The sequence below is a fragment of the Tasmannia lanceolata genome, unplaced genomic scaffold (genome assembly GCF_043159265.1).
Source record: "Tasmannia lanceolata isolate RefF3 unplaced genomic scaffold, GAP_Taslan_0.1 ptg000006l, whole genome shotgun sequence".
NCBI lineage: Eukaryota > Viridiplantae > Streptophyta > Magnoliopsida > Canellales > Winteraceae > Tasmannia > Tasmannia lanceolata.
The window spans coordinates 2,487,447-2,509,334 of record NW_027518683.1 but is presented as its reverse complement, the minus strand read 5'-3'; the positions used below and the strand labels follow the sequence as shown (position 1 = coordinate 2,509,334).

General features: G+C 42.1%; 1 protein-coding gene across 1 annotated transcript; it reads right to left on the bottom strand.

Moving 5' to 3' along the window:
- Window positions 1–16,413: 16,413 nt before the first annotated feature.
- LOC143879250 (rhamnogalacturonan I rhamnosyltransferase 1-like) lies at window positions 16,414–21,373 on the bottom strand. Its single transcript, XM_077381525.1, has 9 exons — window positions 21,047–21,373; window positions 20,063–20,659; window positions 19,359–19,426; window positions 19,164–19,252; window positions 18,757–18,922; window positions 18,359–18,648; window positions 18,059–18,263; window positions 17,814–17,971; window positions 16,414–17,084 (listed from the first exon to the last, which is right to left on the bottom strand). Exons 2-9 carry the CDS (start codon window positions 20,388–20,390, stop codon window positions 16,841–16,843), a joined length of 1,548 nt encoding a protein of 515 aa, XP_077237640.1. The 5' UTR covers window positions 20,391–20,659; window positions 21,047–21,373; the 3' UTR covers window positions 16,414–16,840.
- Window positions 21,374–21,888: the final 515 nt, after the last annotated feature.

Sequence of the window (21,888 nt, the reverse complement as noted above, 5' to 3'; positions counted from 1 at the left end):
TCCTATACCTTGCAGGAGCGGGTAAAGATCACAACTTGATGGGAGGATGGACAGAATCCTAACCCCTATGATGACAGGAAAAATTCCTGGACTGACTGAAGGACTGACTCCTGTGCTGAAGACTGTTATAATTATTATTTATAATTACTATACAAGATTACTATTCAAAAATACTATTCATAATTACTATTTATAGGTACTATTCAAAACTACTATTCATAATTACTATTTATAAGTACTATTCAAAACTACTATTCATAATTACTATTTATAAGTACTATTCAAAAACTACTATTCATAGTAGGACCCGCTGATGTGGGACCCGCTGTTGTGGGACCTGCTGTGGGACCCGCCGATGTAGGACCCGCTGCGGGACCCGCTGATGTGGGACCCGCTGATGTGGGACCCACTGCTGTGGGACTCGCTGATGTGGGACCCGCTGATGTGGGACCCGTTGATGTGGGACCCACTGTGGGACCCACTGTTGTGGGACCCACTGATGTGGGACCCGCTGATGTGGGACCCACTGTGGGACCCGCTGATGTGGGACCTGCTGATGTGGGACCAGCTGTGGGACCCGCTGATGTGGGACCCGCTGATGTGGGACCCACTGTGGGACCCACTGTGGGACCCGCTGATGTGGGACCCGCCACTGAGGGACCCGCCACTGTAGGACCCGCTGTGGGACCCTGCTGATGTGGGACCCGCTGTGGGACCCACTGATGTGGGACCCGCCGCTGTGGGACCCACTGATGTGGGACCCGCTGTGGGACCCGCTACTGTGGTGTATCGTGTAGTGCAAAGAATGACTAATTATAAAATAAAAAACTGAACTTACACCGGCTATAATAGGAGGAACAGAAGATCCAGGAAGATGTTGACGGAGTCGGTGTGCTTGTGTGGGGCCCGCTGCCGTTGGATGGGTTGTGGGGAGGCTTGCCGGAGAAGACGGTGTTTGGTGTATCTTGAAAACCTCTTTGCTATCAAAGGCTCAAAGCCCTCCCCCAAAACCAAAGGAAAAAAAATATCAACCCAAGAGAAATTTTGCACTCTGGCCGAGGAGAGAGCTCTTCAGCTCTCTTTTCTTTCTTTTTTTAGAAGAGAGGAATTCAACCTCCAATCCCCCTCTTGCAGCCCCCGAGACTACAGCCTTTAAACAATACAAGAACCCCCGTGAATTCCGCTGGAATCAAGAATTAGGAGGTAGTCTTTGTTGGTGGGTGTAACGTGTTTCGCACTTCGCATGATTTCTGGCCCACAAGCCGAAAGCATGAGGCATTTATTTTTTTGACTTTTCTTTCCGGTCCTCAAAAAAATGTGTCTTGTGTTTTATCAGCAAAGGGACCCACCAAATGTGAGACCCAAATCTCATATAATCCAACTCGCCACTTCGCTTTTTTTTTTATATTATATATATATATATATATATATATATATATATATATATATATATTTATATATGTAACCGACGACTTCTACTCTCTCTCTCTCTCTGCTGTTTTTTTTTTTTTTTTTTTTTTAAAATCCCATCTCCTCTGTAAATGAGCTTTTTACTTTTTTTTACAAGAATAGAGGGGAGTGATATTGGCACCACCATTGATGGGCGCACAAACAAATGATAAGGCGCGCCCGTAACCTTTGTCCCATTCGGCCCAGGTTCGGCCCCACCCAGGATAAATCACCCCCCTTCTGCGCATTTACACTACAGCACCGTCTTAGCTCGTTCGCTAGGCAAACGCGATCGGATTTTGACGAAATTTTGCGGGGACCTAGCTGGGACCCAAAGCTAGCCTAGGGTTAAGTTTGGGACCCTAACTCATTGATTTGATGGGGTTTTTTGCAAAACTGGAAGGGTTTAGGGCACGGTCAAAATGGGGTGTCTACAGATGCCCCTCTTTGGCAGAGCGTGCTTGTCGCGCGAATGTCAAAGCTGAACAGACAACACATTTTGACTGGCCCAAAATCAGAGTTTTTTTTTTTTTTTTTTTTTTTTTGTTTTTTGAAAATGATACTCACAAAGATAACATGGTGAAATAGCCTTTCACCGGACTCTGACTCTACAAACGCTGGTGAGATAGCCTCTCTTGAACTCGTAACTAAATAATGGATGTATGGATGAGATAGCCTCTCTTGCAGAACCTTAAAAGATTGATTTGGCTGCGAGAGAGCCGGGAAAGATATTGGCATGGTTGCGATTGAACCAAAAGATCACGACACGTACTTGACTGCGAATGAGTCAAAGAAACGGGAACTGGCTTGGTTGCGAACGAACCGAAAGAGAAGGGTTTGACTTGACTGCGAAAAGGCCAAAGTCAGGGATACTGGCCGAGTTACGAATGAACTATGAGACCGAATAATTGACTTGGTTGCGAATGAACCAGAAAGTGAGGGATTGACTCGACTGCGAATGAGTCAGAGTTAGGGAGATTAGCTTGATTGCGAATGAATCAAGAAATCAGCAAGAAACTTGGCAGCGAATGAGCCGAAGAGTCTAAGATTTTAGCTTGGTTGCGAATGAACCAAAAGACTGGAATTTGATTTGAGCTGTGAATGAGTTAAGAATTGAAAGATTGACTCGACTGCGAAGGAGTCGAAGTCAGGGAGATTATCTTGATTGCGAATGAATCAAGAAATCAGCGAGAACTTGGCAGCGAATGTGCCGAAGAGTCCGAGATTTTGACCCGGTTGCGAATGAACCAAAAGGCCAGAATTATGACTTGGCTGCGAACGAACCGAAGTCAAAGAGATTAACTTGACTGCGAATGAGTCAAGAAATTAGAAAACAGGCCTGACTGCGAACGAGTCGGAAACCTAAGATTTTGACCCGGTTGCGAATGAACCAAAAGGTCGAAGATATGAGCTAGACCGCGAATGAGTCAAAGGCTCAAAAGCTCAAAAGATTGACCTGGGTGCGAATGAACCGAAAGGTCGAAAATACGAGCTAGACTGCGAATGAGCCAAAACTCGAAGGATTGACCTGGTTGCGAATGAACCGAAAGGTCGAAGATATGCAAACCTGAATTGGGATCTGAGAAGATAGCATCTTGGCAAATGATCAGGGCGGAATGATTAGACAGTTATCATGATCAAACCTATGACCTGGTTGCGAATGAACCGAAAGGTCGAGGATATGAGCGAGACTGCGAATGAGTCAGAACTCAAGGATTGACCTGGTTGCGAATGAACCGAAAGGTCAAAGATATGCAAACCTGAATTTGGATCTGAGAAGATAGCATCTTGGCAGATGATCAGGGCGGAATGATTAGACAGTTATCATGATCAAACCTATGACCTGGTTGCGAACGAACCGAAAGGACGAGGATATGAGCGAGACTGCGAATGAGTCAAAACTCAAGGATTGACCTGGTTGCGAATGAACCGAAAGGTCGAAGATATGCAAACCTGAATTGGGATCTGAGAAGATAGCATCTTGGCAGATGATCAGGGCGGAATGATTAGACAGTTATCATGATCAAACCTAAATTGGGATCTGGGAAGATAGCATCTTGACAGATCAACAGGGCAGAATGATTAGACAGTCATCATGATCAAACCTAAATTGGGATCTGGGAAGATAGCATCTTGACAGATCAACACGGCGGAATGATTAGACAGTTATCATGATCAAACCTAAATTGGGATCTGGGAAGATAGCATCTTGACAGATCAACATGGCGGAATGATTAGACAGTTATCATGATCAAACCGAAATTGGGATCTGGGAAGATAGCATCTTGACAGATCAACATGGCGGAATGATTAGACAGTTATCATGATCAAACCTAAATTGGGATCTGGGAAGATAGCATCTTGACAGATCAACACGGCGGAATGATTAGACAGCTATCATGATCAAACCTAAATTGGGATCTGGGAAGATAGCATCTTGACAGATCAACACGGCGGAATGATTAGACAGCTATCATGATCAAACCTAAATTGGGATCTGGGAAGATAGCATCTTGACAGATCAACACGGCGGAATGATTAGACAGTTATCATGATCAAACCTAAATTGGGATCTGGGAAGATAGCATCTTGACAGATCACCACGGCGGAATGATTAGACAGTTATCATGATCAAACCTAAATTGGGATCTGGGAAGATAGCATCTTGACAGATCAACATGGCGGAATGATTAGACAGTTATCATGATCAAACCGAAATTGGGATCTGGGAAGATAGCATCTTGACAGATGAACAGGGCGGAATGATTAGACAGTTATCATGATCAAACCTATGACCTGGTTGCGAATGAACCGAAAGGTCGAGGATATGAGCGAGACTGCGAATGAGTCAAAACTCAAAGGATTGACCTGGTTGCGAATGAACCGAAAGGTCGAAGATATGCAAACCTGAATTTGGATCTGAGAAGATAGCATCTTGACAGATGATCAGGGCGGAATGATTAGACAGCTATCATGATCAAACCTAAATTGGGATCTGGGAAGATAGCATCTTGACAGATCAACATGGTGGAATGATTAGACAGCTATCATGATCAAACCTAAATTGGGATCTGGGAAGATAGCATCTTGACAGATCACCATGGCGGAATGATTAGACAGCTATCATGATCAAACCTAAATTGGGATCTGGGAAGATAGCATCTTGACAGATCAACACGGCGGAATGATTAGACAGCTATCATGATCAAACCTAAATTGGGATCTGGGAAGATAGCATCTTGACAGATCAACACGGCGGAATGATTAGACAGCTATCATGATCAAACCGAAATTGGGATCTGGGAAGATAGCATCTTGACAGATCAACAGGGCGGAATGATTAGACAGTTATCATGATCAAACCTAAATTGGGATCTGGGAAGATAGCATCTAGACAGATCACCATGGCGGAATGATTAGACAGCTATCATGATCATACCTAAATTGGGATCTGGGAAGATAGCATCTTGACAGATCACCACGGCGGAATGATTAGACAGTTATCATGATCAAACCTAAATTGGGATCTGAGAAGACAGCATCTAGGCAGATCAACAAAGCGGTATAATTAGACAATCATCATGATCAAACCACTCTAGGAACCAAGAACACGAAACTCAAGAAGGAACAATTTTGATTCAAGAAATCGAGATTGTGATCGAGTCCATTACAAGATTGATCGTCTCTTGCCGAGAACGTTAGGAGTGTGCGATCTCTGTTGAGAACCAGACACAGGTAACTTGCTGAGGTTTTGAGTATTGACCATTTTTTCTGAGAGAACTGAATTTTGCCGGGGATTGAAGGCTGCGCGAGCAAATTCTAGACTCCACTGAGGAAATTGATTTTCTGGGGAAGTTGACCTTTCAGAGAGTGCACTTGTCTGAGAAGTTTGAAGTTTGGCTCGAGATATACTCGTACATCTCTTATCTCAACTTACTGAAGTCATTGGCACTGATTGCCTTTTGTGCTTGATATCTTTTATGACGCAAGTCATAAAAGATGCCCCTAGTATATTGTGTTTCCATGACAGGAGTTTTAAGGAGGCAGGACAATGATGGTTGAAGAAAAGATGCTTCATTTCATGAAGGCTCAAGGATGCAAAGTTCTTTTGTATGGAGAGAATAGGACAATAACCATGATGGCTGAGTCTGAAAATCCCTTCTTTCGCATTGCTCACTTTTGGAGGCTTAAGGTCTCTGGTAGGTTTGAACAAGATGTCTCCCGCCCCTTCTGATACCTAAACCAGGATTTACTCTGAATTTTCTTCGCATTTTGGATGACACGCTCCCATTCTTCCAGCATCTGACAGTTTGGACTTCGCAAGGAGAGGGAACACAAATATGAAGGAGGAACAGATTTCCAAGGACTCAATCAAAGAAGATTCTCATTGTTCCAAGGACTCGACTCGCTTTTGACTCACTCTTGGATCTGATGTGTCATTTTTTAAGGGTATGGCTTAGCCACTCTTAGAGTATTTCGAAGACCGTGTCAAGATGCACAACTATCCTTTTTCGGTGTTTATGTCATGGTTATTATCCCTTTTGGATTGCTCGGTTTCGATTCCCTCAGTTTAGAGGAATGTTAAAGTAAGCTTGCTGGCACTACTTGGACTCCGAGATTTTACCCTGGTTGAAGACTGTTTCTCCACCTCAATGATTCACTTTTTGCTGGAAGTCATTGCCATTGACCAGATTGCCTTTTCAGGTTTTCAATCTGACGGACCGCTTGCCCTAACTTTTGCCTGGTTCGCCCTTTCGGGTTTTCAATCCAGCGGGCTCGATACCCTAACTTTTGCCTAAGCTGACTTTTCAGTTGTCAACTTAGCGGGTGAATGACCCTAAATTTTGCCTAGACCGCCCTCTCGGGTTTTCAGCCTAACGGGTCTTCAGACTCCATCGTTTTTTTTTTTGACTTTGAACCTCTGCTTGTTCACCAGAAGGACTTTCTAGGTGGGCTGGGGTTCAAAACGGTTGGATATTTCTTTTGGATTTCAAAGTTTCGACTAGACTTGGATTGGCCAGGTTGCCTAAGTACCCCAACAATGGAGGATCAGGTTCGAGTGGTTCGCTGAGGTTTGGAACAGAATGATTTGGCTTTTAAGCTCAAAGGTTGAAAGGGAATAATTTGACTTTTATCCCAAAGGTTGAAAGGGAATAATTTGACTTTTATCCCAAAGGTTGAAAGGGAATAATTTGACTTTTATCCCAAAGGTTGAAAGGGAATAATTTGATTTTTATTCCAAAGGTTGAAAGGGAATAATTTGACTTTTATCCCAAAGGTTGAAAGGGAATAATTTGATTTTTATCCCAAAGGTTGACCGAACCTGAATTGATCAGGTTGCCTACGTACCCCCGAAGAGTTGGGGATCAGGTCAGACGTAGTTCGGGCCGAAATGCCCCTGGTTTGCGGGTGTTTGAAAAGAATGTTTGATTTTGTTGAGGCTCGAAGGTGTTCGCAAAAGGATTTTTTTTGAACTTGGGATTTTTGGCGTTTAAGGCTCAGGCGTCCAAGGATGGCCTTCTGATGTTTTGGCATACAAGCTTCTTGAATGGCTAAGGTTCAATGGCTTTGAACTTTTTTTTCTTTCTCTTTTTTTTTGAGGAGTCTGGCGGCATTTCCTTGCAAGACTTCATCTGCACTGTGCAAGCTAGACTGATTGAATTCCCACTTTTTCTTTGGGATCTCGCACTGATATTCGGGATTCTACGGCTCTGGGTCTTCTATGAATGCTGAAGATGATTTTGAAATTTTCAATTCATTTATCGACTCTGCTTCCTGCGATTCTGACGTTCTTGAGGAGTTGACGTGGGGCATGCTCCCTTCTCCTTTCTTCTCTGGATTCTATCTTATTTTTCTTTGTTCATTCTGATTTTAATTTTTTTGCTTGGATGTGGGGAATGCCCCTACACCTGGAATGTTTTAACTGGAAATTCCATCACAATTTATAGCCCAAGCATTCTTCTTGGGGTTCATGTTCTATGCTCATGACTTTGTTGTCTGAAAGTCTTCTCTCAATTTTTCATTTATTGCATTTGATGTCTGGTATTCTTCATTTGAATTTTTTTTTCTTTCGACCTGATGTCTGAAGCTGAGGGTGACTCACGTTGAACAGTGCCAAGGCACGCTTCTGATTTATCCTCATAGGACCAAGCAACACTTCCTTGAACCCTCTAAATAGGTTTATTGACTCTTTGCACTCTTCGGGAGATTTTGCCAATCCTTATTTCCCGAGTTTCGGATTTCGATACCACTATCCACGGTATCAATTTCATCTTCAAGTGGCTTTGCTCGACGCTCTTCCTCTCGTTTGATTATCTTTCAAATCTCGAGGAGAATTTCATCGGCATTCTCATTCGAGGAGGGTGTCTTAATTTGTTTATTAACATTAGATCCAAGAGTGAACATATACAAGAATATTGACGACACTGGAATCAAATGTTCTTTTCATTGAATGTTTGAAGTACATACAATGATTTTTGATGCGCCACGATAGGCTCTCCATCAAATTCAGCAAAAGATTGGACATTGGCTCACAATGAGAGAGACCGGTAAACACAACATACTTAGAATTGATACTGACATGGTTAGACTTACCAACTTTGACAGGAGGGTTGGTATACACACTTCAAAACAAATTTCAAAGATGAGACACTTTATCGGAGGCAACGGATTGGCGCTGAAAGTTCAAGGACAACGTGCCTTCATTAATGGCGATAATGATCGGAAAGAGTAATCCTAGAGTTAGAATCTCAGAAGGGAGGGCCTCTTCGGTTTCTGTTGACCCAGCTCAAATTGTTCTTTGGCACCTGACAATGGCAAGGCTTTCTCTGGTATGATATTTTTCTTTTCTCTTCCCAATCATTTTCCAGCCCAAAGGTGGTACAGGTAAAGGTGGTAAGATATATGAAGGGTTGAATGGGTGAAATGGTTCCCATGGTGGGTGTAGGAGGTGCAACACGGTTAGGTGTAGGGTTCTTGGAAGCATCTGAGCTCGAGAAGAGAGGGGATCCCCGTCTATCAGGTCCTGGATATCATCATCATCTCTCTCATTTCTCTCAAGACGAGACTTTCAGTATACTCAGCCATCTGGGCAATGTGAGAGGTGAAATGAGTGGAGCAGAATTGCGGTTAAGCCTTGAAGATGGGCGAGGCCAAATGGGTTTTGAAAAGGTGAATCTTTCGAGAGCTATGATTAACCAACCGGGTAAGATTCCTGTCATGGACATCACAAATAAGATTCCTGTCATGGACATCACAAACACTAGGTTCAATGAGAAGAAATCGCATGGCAATGTAATGTGCAAGTTGAGACAAAAGGCAGCACAAAGACATCCTTCCCTTGGATAAAAATCCGACAGCATAACAACTGTACATGAAGATGTGGTACGGCAAGTACATGGTTTGTCAATAAGCCTAAAAGGATGATGACCACATTCAAGGTATTTGGAGAAAATTCGGCAGCATAACGGCCATACTAGGAGGGTCTCAGCAACTAAATATGAAGAGTATGCCGTCATGGTCAAGATAAAGCAGGGGCCTTAGCAAGAACACACACTCCGATAATGATAGTGGCAAGATAGACTCACAATCGACATGTGGAACACGGTCTGATCAGGATCAATCAAAGGATCAGACTCATGGGAGATAGATCATGGCTAAGAGAGCCAAGCATCTGATGATAATCGACAGAATGGATAGAGAAGCATAATTGATTAGATTATGAAGGAAAACTTAACTAGGAAGTAAACCCTAATCTAATAACAAATATGTATACATATATATACATCCTAACCAGGGGCACCAACCCTAATCTAATCTAGCGGAGCCAAGGAAGTCTCGACTCAAAAATGTCTGTGAGTGTACTAGACAACGCTGTAGCCACACAAGGTGAGCTACCCTAGTCTACAAATCGGACAAGGCTCCTAACTCTAGGCTTCACATGTGTAAGCAACATATGTTCGTCCTATATGAGTACATATATATAGTGTCCTAGCAAGGGTTCCCTAATTTTGGTTCTAAAGGGAGCAACTAATATATATACATAATACAATGAAATGAAAGTAGGGCACAGGCATTTCTGCAGGGTACTATGCCTATGACCATACCCTTGATGTATAACGCCAGCACACCCAGCATTATACAGAGTATGTTCATTGCTCATCGGCTGCTGTAGAACACCAGCACACCCAGTGTCTACCGCTGCAGCTCCGGCGCATAGCTAGGAAATAGATACAACGGCTCCCATCTGGTGCGCGTCATATCTATTCCCTGAGGCCAATAAGGAAAATAATGAAAGAAATAAAGAATATGACAATGTATGATGTGCGATGTGTGAATCCCTTGTTTTATTTACGCGCCTACTTGGTGCCCCTGGATTTCTAACGATAAAGTTCCCATTTAACTCGATTTTGGCCCAAATTTCCTCAAAATTAGTAACAATGGCATTTTTACAGAGTTAGGCAATGTTTCAAGAAATCCCCAGCAGAGTCGCCAGTCTGTGGACCCAGATCCGGGACGGGGGCGTGAGGGGACGGGCCCCCGCGCGAGTCTCAGGATCGTCCACGTGAAGGAGAGCCCCACCAAGGAACTCTCGAAAGAGTGCCCCTCACAGCATGAGAGGCGATGTAAAGTGAGATACCTCTCGATTCGGGGACTAGCCCAGATTCGAGGCGTACCTTAAACAAAGAAGAGTCGCCATCCAAGGAAGTGGGCCCTGGATCCCATGCTGTGCTCTGTTGCAACGGATAACCAGAGATATAAAATAGGGTTCGTGCCTGATGACGAATGGGGAAGGGATTAGGCGCCCCCAATTCGCCCAAGTGCTAGCACCTGGTCTCTTATGCCATTTATTATTAATTTTGAAGAGTTTTGGGCGAAAATCATGCGAAATGGGAACGAATATCTCCGAGATAACGTCTAGCTAATCATGCATGTCTCGGAGATGAATAAGAAGCACACACAAAAGAAATGAAAGATATGTCGCCTAAGAATAGCTAGGTTATGAGTGCCATGCCTAATTGGTGTCTAAGTTCTGGTGGACAAGCACATGCATGTTACAGCTAAAGGTATAAGATCTGTACATAAAAATAAGAAAACACAGCAAAACACACAACACAACACGACTCGACACACGACCCGACACGACAAACCCTAGACTCTAATGCAATACTTGACTCGGACCAGAATGGCCATCCATCCTAGCTGCACTACGTATCCCGGCCTCGGGAAGAATCAGAGCCAACGTAGTTCGGTGGCCTATTCTAAACTACGATGCCTAAAACTCTAGGACCGCTATCCTAGACTCGATCCACTAGACTCGACTGATTTTTAAAGCTTTTTGTGCGATTGCTTAAATTCAAGTGGATTGTAATTTTTAGGACTCTATATGCCCTAACTAATGCAAGTTGATTAGCCTTAGGCTAATGCAGGTGGGCCCTACATCCTATGTGTACCTAGGCTGTGCATTCTAAGGAAAACCATGGGTTGACTATATGCTTCCTAGTCTAGCCATCGATTCGACTAAATGTCTAACCGATCGACTTGAGGCCTCCTAACTCTAGGGACACTCACACGACAGGACACACCATATCAATACAAATCAGGACCGACTCCTAACTCTAAAACACCCTAAATATCTAGGACAGACTCCTAACTCTAGGGGAAGATCTTTTTGAAAAGGTTTTGAAGTTTTTTGTATTTTTGGGAGGTTTTGAAGTTATGAAAAATGGTGAAAGTTGTGAGAAATATTTACAAAAATGGTGACTGAAAATGGTGAAAGGGTGTAAAAATGGTGTCTAAAAATGGTGACTGAACTCAGGGTGCCAGCAGCACGCCTGAGCTGCCTACGTACCCCTCAGCTAGGGATCAAGCCATCCGTAGTTCGGAACAGAATTCCTAACTACTCTGCACATGACTCAAGATTTTTTGAAATTTTGATTTTTAAAATGTTTTTGGATTTTGAATTGTTTTTGAGATGTTTTTGAATTTTCAAGTGTTTTTTGGAATGTTTTTGTTGTTTTCAAGTATTTTTGAAATGTTTTTATTGTTTTTTGACACCAGAGAATAAAATCCTATCATCATAAGGGTAGGGAGACTTCTGGAATCCCGCAAAGGTTGGACATCATCCTATACTTTGCGGGGGAACGAACAGGAAAATAACTCGGCAAGGGTTGGACAGCATCCTATACCTTGCAGGAGCGGGTAAAGATCACAACTTGATGGGAGGATGGACAGAATCCTAACCCCTATGATGACAGGAAAAATTCCTGGACTGACTGAAGGACTGACTCCTGTGCTGAAGACTGTTATAATTATTATTTATAATTACTATACAAGATTACTATTCAAAAATACTATTCATAATTACTATTTATAGGTACTATTCAAAACTACTATTCATAATTACTATTTATAAGTACTATTCAAAACTACTATTCATAATTACTATTTATAAGTACTATTCAAAAACTACTATTCATAGTAGGACCCGCTGATGTGGGACCCGCTGTTGTGGGACCCGCTGTGGGACCCGCTGATGTGGGACCTGCTGTGGGACCCGCCGATGTGGGACCCGCTGTGGGACCTACTGATGTGGGACCCGCTGTGGGACCCGCGGTTGTGGGACCCGCTGCGGGACCCGCTGATGTGGGACCCGCTGATGTGGGACCCACTGCTGTGGGACCCGCTGATGTGGGACCCGCTGATGTGGGACCCGTTGATGTGGGACCCACTGTGGGACCCACTGTTGTGGGACCCACTGATGTGGGACCCGCTGATGTGGGACCCACTGTGGGACCCGCTGATGTGGGACCTGCTGATGTGGGACCAGCTGTGGGACCCGCTGATGTGGGACCCGCTGATGTGGGACCCACTGTGGGACCCACTGTGGGACCCGCTGATGTGGGACCCGCCACTGAGGGACCCGCCACTGTAGGACCCGCTGTGGGACCCTGCTGATGTGGGACCCGCTGTGGGACCCACTGATGTGGGACCCGCCGCTGTGGGACCCACTGATGTGGGACCCGCTGTGGGACCCGCTACTGTGGTGTATCGTGTAGTGCAAAGAATGACTAATTATAAAATAAAAAACTGAACTTACACCGGCTATAATAGGAGGAACAGAAGATCCAGGAAGATGTTGACGGAGTCGGTGTGCTTGTGTGGGGCCCGCTGCCGTTGGATGGGTTGTGGGGAGGCTTGCCGGAGAAGACGGTGTTTGGTGTATCTTGAAAACCTCTTTGCTATCAAAGGCTCAAAGCCCTCCCCCAAAACCAAAGGAAAAAAAATATCAACCCAAGAGAAATTTTGCACTCTGGCCGAGGAGAGAGCTCTTCAGCTCTCTTTTCTTTCTTTTTTTAGAAGAGAGGAATTCAACCTCCAATCCCCCTCTTGCAGCCCCCGAGACTACAGCCTTTAAACAATACAAGAACCCCCGTGAATTCCGCTGGAATCAAGAATTAGGAGGTAGTCTTTGTTGGTGGGTGTAACGTGTTTCGCACTTCGCATGATTTCTGGCCCACAAGCCGAAAGCATGAGGCATTTATTTTTTTGACTTTTCTTTCCGGTCCTCAAAAAAATGTGTCTTGTGTTTTATCAGCAAAGGGACCCACCAAATGTGAGACCCAAATCTCATATAATCCAACTCGCCACTTCGCTTTTTTTTTTATATTATATATATATATATATATATATATATATATATATATATTTATATATGTAACCGACGACTTCTACTCTCTCTCTCTCTCTGCTGTTTTTTTTTTTTTTTTTTTTTGAAAATCCCATCTCCTCTGTAAATGAGCTTTTTACTTTTTTTTACAAGAATAGAGGGGAGTGATATTGGCACCACCATTGATGGGCGCACAAACAAATGATAAGGCGCGCCCGTAACCTTTGTCCCATTCGGCCCAGGTTCGGCCCCACCCAGGATAAATCACCCCCCTTCTGCGCATTTACACTACAGCACCGTCTTAGCTCGTTCGCTAGGCAAACGCGATCGGATTTTGACGAAATTTTGCGGGGACCTAGCTGGGACCCAAAGCTAGCCTAGGGTTAAGTTTGGGACCCTAACTCATTGATTTGATGGGGTTTTTTGCAAAACTGGAAGGGTTTAGGGCACGGTCAAAATGGGGTGTCTACACTTACCCAATGCACGTGGTTTACAGGTGATTGTGTGCATCCGTAGGGATTAGTCCTGCCCTAAATGGGGTAGGGATACACTTGGAATAAGGCTATGAACGGACACCATATAAAAATTCATTAACTACCGTACATTTTAAGCTCTACCTATATTTTTACCACTTGGAATAAGGCACCCAGATTAGACAAACATCGGATGGAGTCTTTCTCAAGCAATACAGCATTAAAAGATTGTGTGCACAATAAATTGTCAACTGTCCCCCAAAAATTAACCCTCACGGTGCGGTTTACGGGTGATTGCGTGCATCCGTAGGGATTAGTCCTGCCCTAAATGGGCAGGGATACCCTATGTCCAAAATAAAATAAAATAAAAAATTGTTCTAAAATCTAGGTTGAAATTTGGATCTAAAACCGACAAAAATATTTCAGGCAAAAAGAATTATGTCTTTATTATGGATTAATGTGCATTTTTGTCAACAAAAATTTGGTATGGTCTCTAGAAAATGACTTGGAATATTTTTTAAAAAGTTAAACGTTTTGGCCATTTCACCATTTTAATGATTAATATGGATATTGTAACAAATTATGGGATTTGTAGGCAAAAATCCAATTCCCCACATCCCACCACAAGCCACTGATGGGACCCAGCAGTGGAGCTAGGATTTATACACAAAATTTAAAGGGGGCTGGGCCCAATTGAGTTTGGCCTATTTAGGAGTTTGGCGTAACTCAACAGTGCTGCACCTCTTATGCTACATGTAGCTCCGCCCCTGGTGGGACCCCTAACTGATATAGGGACACACACCCTTGGAAGGGTACATTTGTCATTTTGTTTCCTTACAATATAGTGCTACGGTTAATGATTAGTTATCATCGCCCTAAAACAATTAGTGGTGTTTCTCGTATTTGATGCCATTAAAAGCCGGTAGAGTCTATCTTCTTCTTGGATCACTGAAAGTGCCATCTCTCAATGTAGTGAAATCAAAGCTATCTCATCTTACTTTTCTTGGATCAGTAAATGCTGTCTCTCTCGATTTCGTGAATCCAACCCTTTCCCCCTTCCCCCAAAGTCCTATTTCACTTGCTATCTATGGGGAATTGAAATGATCTTTTGCTACCGTCATTCTCGTGGGCGCTTGAAAATAAAAACGAGCGCAGTTCATTGGTCAGTATGTGGCGTCCCAGCAATTAAATGTGCCACAGACAACATCAAGTCGCTTGAGAAGCCTAATCTAGACACACCTGCATGACATCCAAACCAAATCGTCCATTCATTTGGTGGGCCCAATAACCTTTTTTTAAAATACCTATTCACTGCAATACTCAACATGCTATCAACATCCTCATATTATATTAAGACTTCTACCCTGTCATTCCCCCAATTTATTTTTTGATAAAAAAGAAAAGAGTCTCCTGTGAGATGCCAATTCATTGGCTCTATATTCTAATGGATCTTCTCAGCCTCCCCACGGAATTCATTGACAGCGAAATAGGACTGTATGGGCATTTATAAGATGTTGAAGAAGTCACTCACGCAACCCAATATTCAAAATTCAGCAAAGTAGTTATTGAAGCTGTGCTCAGACCATTTTTGCAACTCACATGAAAACATGAATCTCTCAAAATTTCACTTTCCCACTATCAATTTCTAATGCTTCTATTATTTGATCTCCTACAAAATTTCACTAATACCACAACCTTATTGTCATCCCAAAATTGTGGATGATTTCAGGCCACAATGTGAACTTTAATGTCACTCTTCATCATTTATTAGTGATGTAATAATATTAGGAAAGACTTGATGAAATTTGATTTAATCAAAAATCAAAGAAACAACAGAGAAGAGGTGAAGGTTTAAACACATGATGTATTCTTTCATTTTTTTAAAACCAAGTACCCAACGACCAATAAAAAACCTAGGAAAAAATATCATGAATCCTGTACATAGTAAGGGATCTTTCAAAATCATCAAGTCAATAAGGATGGTTTTCCTTATTACTTCATTAGTGAGCAAACTGCCAAATTGCAACACACACAATGGGATTCCACTAGCTCATTTAAAATTTTTCCTAAATACTTCATTAGTGAGCAAATGCAGAATTACAAACACCAAATCGGAAGCCACACGTTCCAATATCCAAATCATTCACCAGTTGGTTGGACCCAGTATAGATGGGATTGACCCAAAAATCCCGCCCACCATTTGTGACCTTAGAGCATAGGCTGGAAAGCCATTATCAAAACTACCAGTTAGTCGGAGGAGTGCCCACATAAGACAGAATTCGAAACGAATGTTGTCTTATTCGTTAATTTGACTAAGCATCTTCAATATATATATATATATATAGAGAGGAAAGTGAAGCTACACCGCCGGTGTAGCTAACTTAGCTACACCGCCGGCTTAAAATACAATGGGCCCACATTATTTTGGTGATCCATACCATTCATTTGATTGGCCCTCACATAGATAGGGTGTCCATCAAAAATCAGCTCCATAGGATCATCCCAACCCTTCAAACTGTGGAGGCAAAAATGGACAAATCGTAGGGTTGGGATGATCCTAGTGGAGGCAAAAATGAACGTGTAATCAAATGAATTCTTTGGATCACCAAAACAATGTGGGCCCATTGTATTTTAAGCCGGCGGTGTTGCTAAGTTAGTAGTATAGAGAAACTCATATTCGTTGTATTCCTATTCTTAACAGTTCCATACCCTTGCATTCAATCAACAAAATCTGTCTAACGAAAAGTGGCATTTGCAACTCGACTTTGTTGATACAAACAGGAGCTACAAAGTCAGGAGATCAAGTAGAGAGACCCAGAGCCATTAGTTAATAACATAAGAAAACTGATCTTTCATTCAATTTCTGTGTTCATGGCCTGCTGGGAATTGAAGGAAATTTGGAATCAAGAAAAAAGTTTATGGTGAAAATTTTCAGTGTACAAGAAGGCAATTAATCTATCCAAGAATATTGAATCTCCATAAATCACTGAATTTCATCTATTTTGAATCTCTGATGGTGTATACCAGCTGGGGTTTCCCTGCAATGGGCGGGGGGGGGGGGGGGGGGGGGGGGGGGGGGCTCTGTACAGGAATGTGATTATTTGTATATATATAAATAAAACTATATAATATATATGTACCCCAGCTTGCCCTGAAGAACCTCCATGCGTTCGCCAAGATCCCCCCTGTTGTCTCATTGCTTCTGTAGCACACATTTTCCCTTCACGAAAGAATAGTAACAAATGCAGATTCATGTGCTCAATGGTTCTTCTGGCAATGGCAAACACTCGTGTGGATTGGAGTAGAAATAATCCTCTTCCTTGGGTCTATCAGGAATCATAAATCTACTTGTTGGGGCGCCCATCCGATTTGTGTGAGCTTCCTTCACCAAAGACGAGAATTCGTCCCAGCCCAAAAATCCATCATTGTATCGGTCTATCAGATCGACTAGAAGCTTCCTGTCCAATAGAACCGTCTTCCTGAACCCTAAAAATCTGAGACATTTTAACAAACACTATATAAGATGCATGCCTTAATTCAAATGACAGGGACAAGAGAGAAGTTTTGATGATGGACAGTGGCTTTTAATGGATTCAAAATACCGGTTGCATTTACTTAGGTTCTTTCGGATATAGATGATCTTTGTTTAGTCAAGAAATTTTAGAATGTAGGAACATGGGTAAAAAATAGAAAGCCACAGAACACAAAATTAGTTTGGTTGGCACTATATAAAGAAGCAGACTTGTTGTGGGATGTATGCTCATAAGAGCGGGCAAAAGTACATGCAGGGTCCATTTGTTTAATGATACAAACAAGTTAGCCCTTGCTATGGATGGGCCATGCACTGCAATTCACCCCCATTGAATGATTCTAAACCTTCAATTTGTGGCAGTTAAATGGCCAGTGAGAAAATAAAACAAACAACGGTCTATATTCATCAAGAAAGCCTCCACAAATTGGAGGCCTAGAATCATCTAATAGGTGGATTTTGGCATATCCCATCCACTCCAAGCCATCACAGATAAATAGTTTTGATCATTGATAAACGATACTTCTGTCTGCTCATATTTTTCCCAACTCATAAAATTTGTCACTTCACAGTCTTATGAGAGGCGCATGAGAACACATGAAACTAACTTATCAATAAGCTGAGGCTACGAGTGGCGCCACCTAGGCTGTATAAATTAGTAAAGGTCTAAAGCACCATTATGGTAATATAGTACCTTCGATGGCCTTCAACAACTTTGGCCATGTTACCATCATAGGTAGGAACAAAGATATTGCTCTCCAATGAGACCAAATAGTCCAATGCAGCCATCTGAGATGAATGGTTTTGGAAAAGCCTCAGATCTGATGGTTCCAACAGCATCTCCTTTCTCACCTGTTATCACAAAATTGAAACAAGCACTGAGACAAAGAGGACTGAATAACTAAACAATTGGACAAAGGAATCAGGTAGACTGCTGACCAAATTTGGATACGCTGATGACAGACTTGCCATTCTCCTTTCTCCACCGTATATCTCCCCTGCAGCAATGTAAATGCGTACATTACGGTCGATATCCAATGCCCTGAGAATGAGAGCAGTTTCCTCAGGGGTCATAGGACAGAGACCATCTTTTCTTTTCAGATCGGAGTTTATAACTTTCTCTTTCCACCAGGGGTATGCATATCTGGAAATTAGATGCGCATGAGTTAATCAGAAACTAACAGGGAAAAAAAAGAAACTGCTGCCAACAGTAGGGATTGAAAGAAAAAAAAAACTCACCTCATTCTTGTTAACTCCTCCACCTCTTCATCACTGCAACCATGAGTACAGCCAGAAAATGCCAACATGTCCATTTCATATCGGAGATGAAGGACAAGGAATGGTCCATTCTGCCTTAGCAGTCTGATAACTTTCCTACCCAACTCTTCTATCTGAGAAGTGAATCTCAGTGCACTAAAATTTACTCTGCAACGCAGCTTCTGAATCTCTATAGGTAGACCATTATTGGCAAGACGAGCATCAGTTTTATTCAAAAGCAAAATTTTGTGCTTTTGTATCAAAGGAAGAATCTGTTCACAAATGAAAAAAATCATTAGTCGCGCGCTCTCATACACCGGTGAAAATTACCAAGAAAAAGAAAAGTGCAGCTGCTAGCATGTAAGAAACCATAAACTGACCTGATGCTGATAGTAGGAAATGTTAGACCAACTAATGGGTGGCATGGAATAAACTATTCCTTGTTCGGCTCTCTTTTTTAGCCTTGGTGGTAGTTCTTTCAATATCCGAACCTCATCTCGCAAGGATGTAATGAAATGGTCCACATCAAATATGTCTTTAAACTCACTGCCATATCAGGTAAAAATCTTGTAAAAGAGCAACTTATGTGACATGGATCTTAGAAGAATTCAATAGAAACCATTCCCCACGGACAAGGCTTTATTAGAAGACCTTCTAAATGTTAGAACTACAACATGTGGAAGACATACAGAATCAGTAAAAGTTACAAGAGTTAAGTTCATCGGAGAACGCCATTCAAATAAAAACAACAGTTAAGTTCATGTGCTTTGAAGGAAATTTGACACACCTTGGATCAGCCCAGAAGGAGGTTTTATCCAGCTCTGGTACTATGAGAGTTACATTCAAATATCTCGCAATAGCAACCATGTCACAAATCTATACAATAAGAACAAAACAGGAAGCACCATAAAATGAAAAGATAAGATATACGGTTGGAAGACAACTAACACCTAAGAGGAAGATAAAACAGAAGAATACTTACTGCTGCACGCATCTGATTAAGCCCTCCATTGCAAGAAACCATCAAGTAACCATTATTCTTGTAAATCCCTGAGAGGTATAATATTGCAAATTTTAGACAATTTAGTCAGAGTGATAATCCCCAATGTTTACCAGATAGGCACACGCCCCATACAATGACAAAGGCAAAAATAGGAGGAAAATTACATTCATGCTGATAAAAAAGCCAATAGAAACTTAAAATTCTCACACAAATGAAACTCAGAGAACTAGAACAATCCCCAGTTGATGGCAGTGTACTTCTCATATAATTAAGGCCCAAAGAAAGAAAACAAAGCTCTGAGGCACAAAATCAAACATTAAAAACTAAAGAAACATCACTGGAATACAAGATAAACAAAGAGTCAAGATCAGACCCAGAAGCAATAATATCAAGATTTTGGATGATTTTATTTTTTTTGAATGGCAGATTTTGGATGATAGTTATCTCATATAACACTGAATTTTATATTATTCAAGAGGAAAAGCTTGTGGGATCCTGCAGAATTTTCTACAAATACGGAACCCCACAATGCCTGCATTAGATATATACACTTTAAAGTTTAAACCATGTATTCAAGAAAAGAGAATTTGGGTTTTACATTATGGGTTCTGGAAATCCAAACTCCATAAACATCTAAAGACTATTAATCAAAGACAGGATAAGAGCTAGTTAGAAGAACTTACTTTTGGGCGGAAGGGGGATCCTCTGTGTAACAGAGGACTTCACTACTGCCAAAGGGGAATCCGAAGGCGTAAAGCAAGAAGGCCAACCATTCATCACTCTAGGCCCCCACATCTCCCCCAACGCAGTCAACTGAACGAAGCAAGTCCAAAGCAAGACAGTAGTTGTCATCCGAATAATCCACAATTTCATCCTAGACCGAGAAACCATCGAACCCTTCAGCTTCTCAACCTTTGCATCTCCCAAATGCTTCACACCCATTCGCCTATGCGTCTCCTTCTCCCCAACTTCGCAATCAGATTCCCCCATTTTTTTCTCAAACTTGCACATCGTTATACCGATCAATACATTCCTCTTTCCCCATACATTCACACCCCCAACTCAGATCCTCGGATCAGTCTCTCCTAAACCATCCACAACCTTGATTCTGATATAAATTCGCAGTTGATTCCAATGCAGAAATTCACCACAAGTGAAGGCGATGTTGTCAAAGGAGTTTTAATCTGTCTTACTTTGTTTCTGTCCTATATGTCTCTAATCAAGACAAAAAAACACCCGACTTTTCATGAATAATCTACACATATAGATGCGCCCTGAAACTGCAGAAAACTCTTCGATTTCGATCAATGCAGCATTAAACAAATAAGACAAATCTCTCATAAGACCGTTAATTAAACTCAAACCCTAAGTCCATATCTTCTACCACTTCCAAAAGCAATAACATTATATCTTCCGAACACTAAAATACTGAACAAACACTTTAAAAAAATAAAAAATCTGAAACAATTTTTCAATAAAATTCCACAGAAATACCCCAAAATTTCAGCACAACAACATCCATAAAACCCTAATCTCCTCCGAAATCAAAGAACTGCGCTTTTCTTCAGCGCAACGTGAGGAGACTTAAAAAAACATATGTATCCTTCGTACATTCTCCGAGAAATTTATTCGTATCAAACGACATTGGAGAAAATCAAAACCCTAACCTGAAATCTCTTCCCGCAACGAGAATGATCGAGAATATCCTCCAAAATCCTTCAGATCTTTCGGTTTTACATGAATTCAGATCGAATCTAAAAGATATCACAACCTATCAGTTCAAAATCGATCAGATATCCACTTTCCGGCGAGATCTTGGCCAAGTCACCGGAAAATCAGTTTCTCCGGCGCCGGAAGTTGCAGAACCTCATTCCTTTTCTTCTTTTTATAAATATAAAGGAGTTTGCAATTCGGCGCCGGCCGTGTATACACGCATTGCTAACCGTACGACCGTCTAGAGCGCGTCTCTAACCATGGTTAATATTAGGGTTAAGTTGTAACCATAGTTAGCTTCCAGCCAATAAAGCATATAAGCTAGGTTATACTCTTTCCACTCGACACCTGTCACCCGATTAACCAGTAGATATTCAACACGTGTCTAACTTCTGGCGCCGTGTTAGACACGTCGGCAATAGAACGCCAAGAAGTTATGGAGTTTCGATTAGGGTGATGATATTTTCACCCCCTTGCAGTACTTGCACACCCCCTTTAACGTGATTTGACATAAAGTTGCCCACTTTTGACGTCAAATCAGGTTTTAAGGGGCGTGTGTACGTAATGTAGGGGGTGTGAAAATATCATCTCCCATTTTATTATTGTAAGTTTAAAGACCGGAGGGAATGTAGGATAGTGTAATCGCGAAAATCTAGGGCGAGATTTTCGTGAGATACCGACGAGATATTGACAGTCTGGATGGAGGTAATGACGGGTGTTGAAAGCTCCGTTAGATTGTCGGTTGTGCCGTTAGCAGGTTAACGGCACGCAAGGTGTCAGAACGGTCGATAAATTG

What these genes read in the sequence shown, in the direction of transcription:
- LOC143879250 (XM_077381525.1), bottom strand. Translation starts at nt 20,390, where the DNA reads ATGTGCAAGTTTGAGAAAAAAATGGGGGAATCTGATTGCGAAGTTGGG. An exon ending in TTAATCAGATGCGTGCAGCA is followed by an intron (nt 19,253 to 19,358) that starts GTAAGTATTCTT and finishes CTTATTGTATAG; the next exon opens with ATTTGTGACATGGTTGCTAT. An exon ending in GAGGAGTTAACAAGAATGAG is followed by an intron (nt 18,264 to 18,358) that starts GTGAGTTTTTTT and finishes TCTAATTTCCAG; the next exon opens with ATATGCATACCCCTGGTGGA.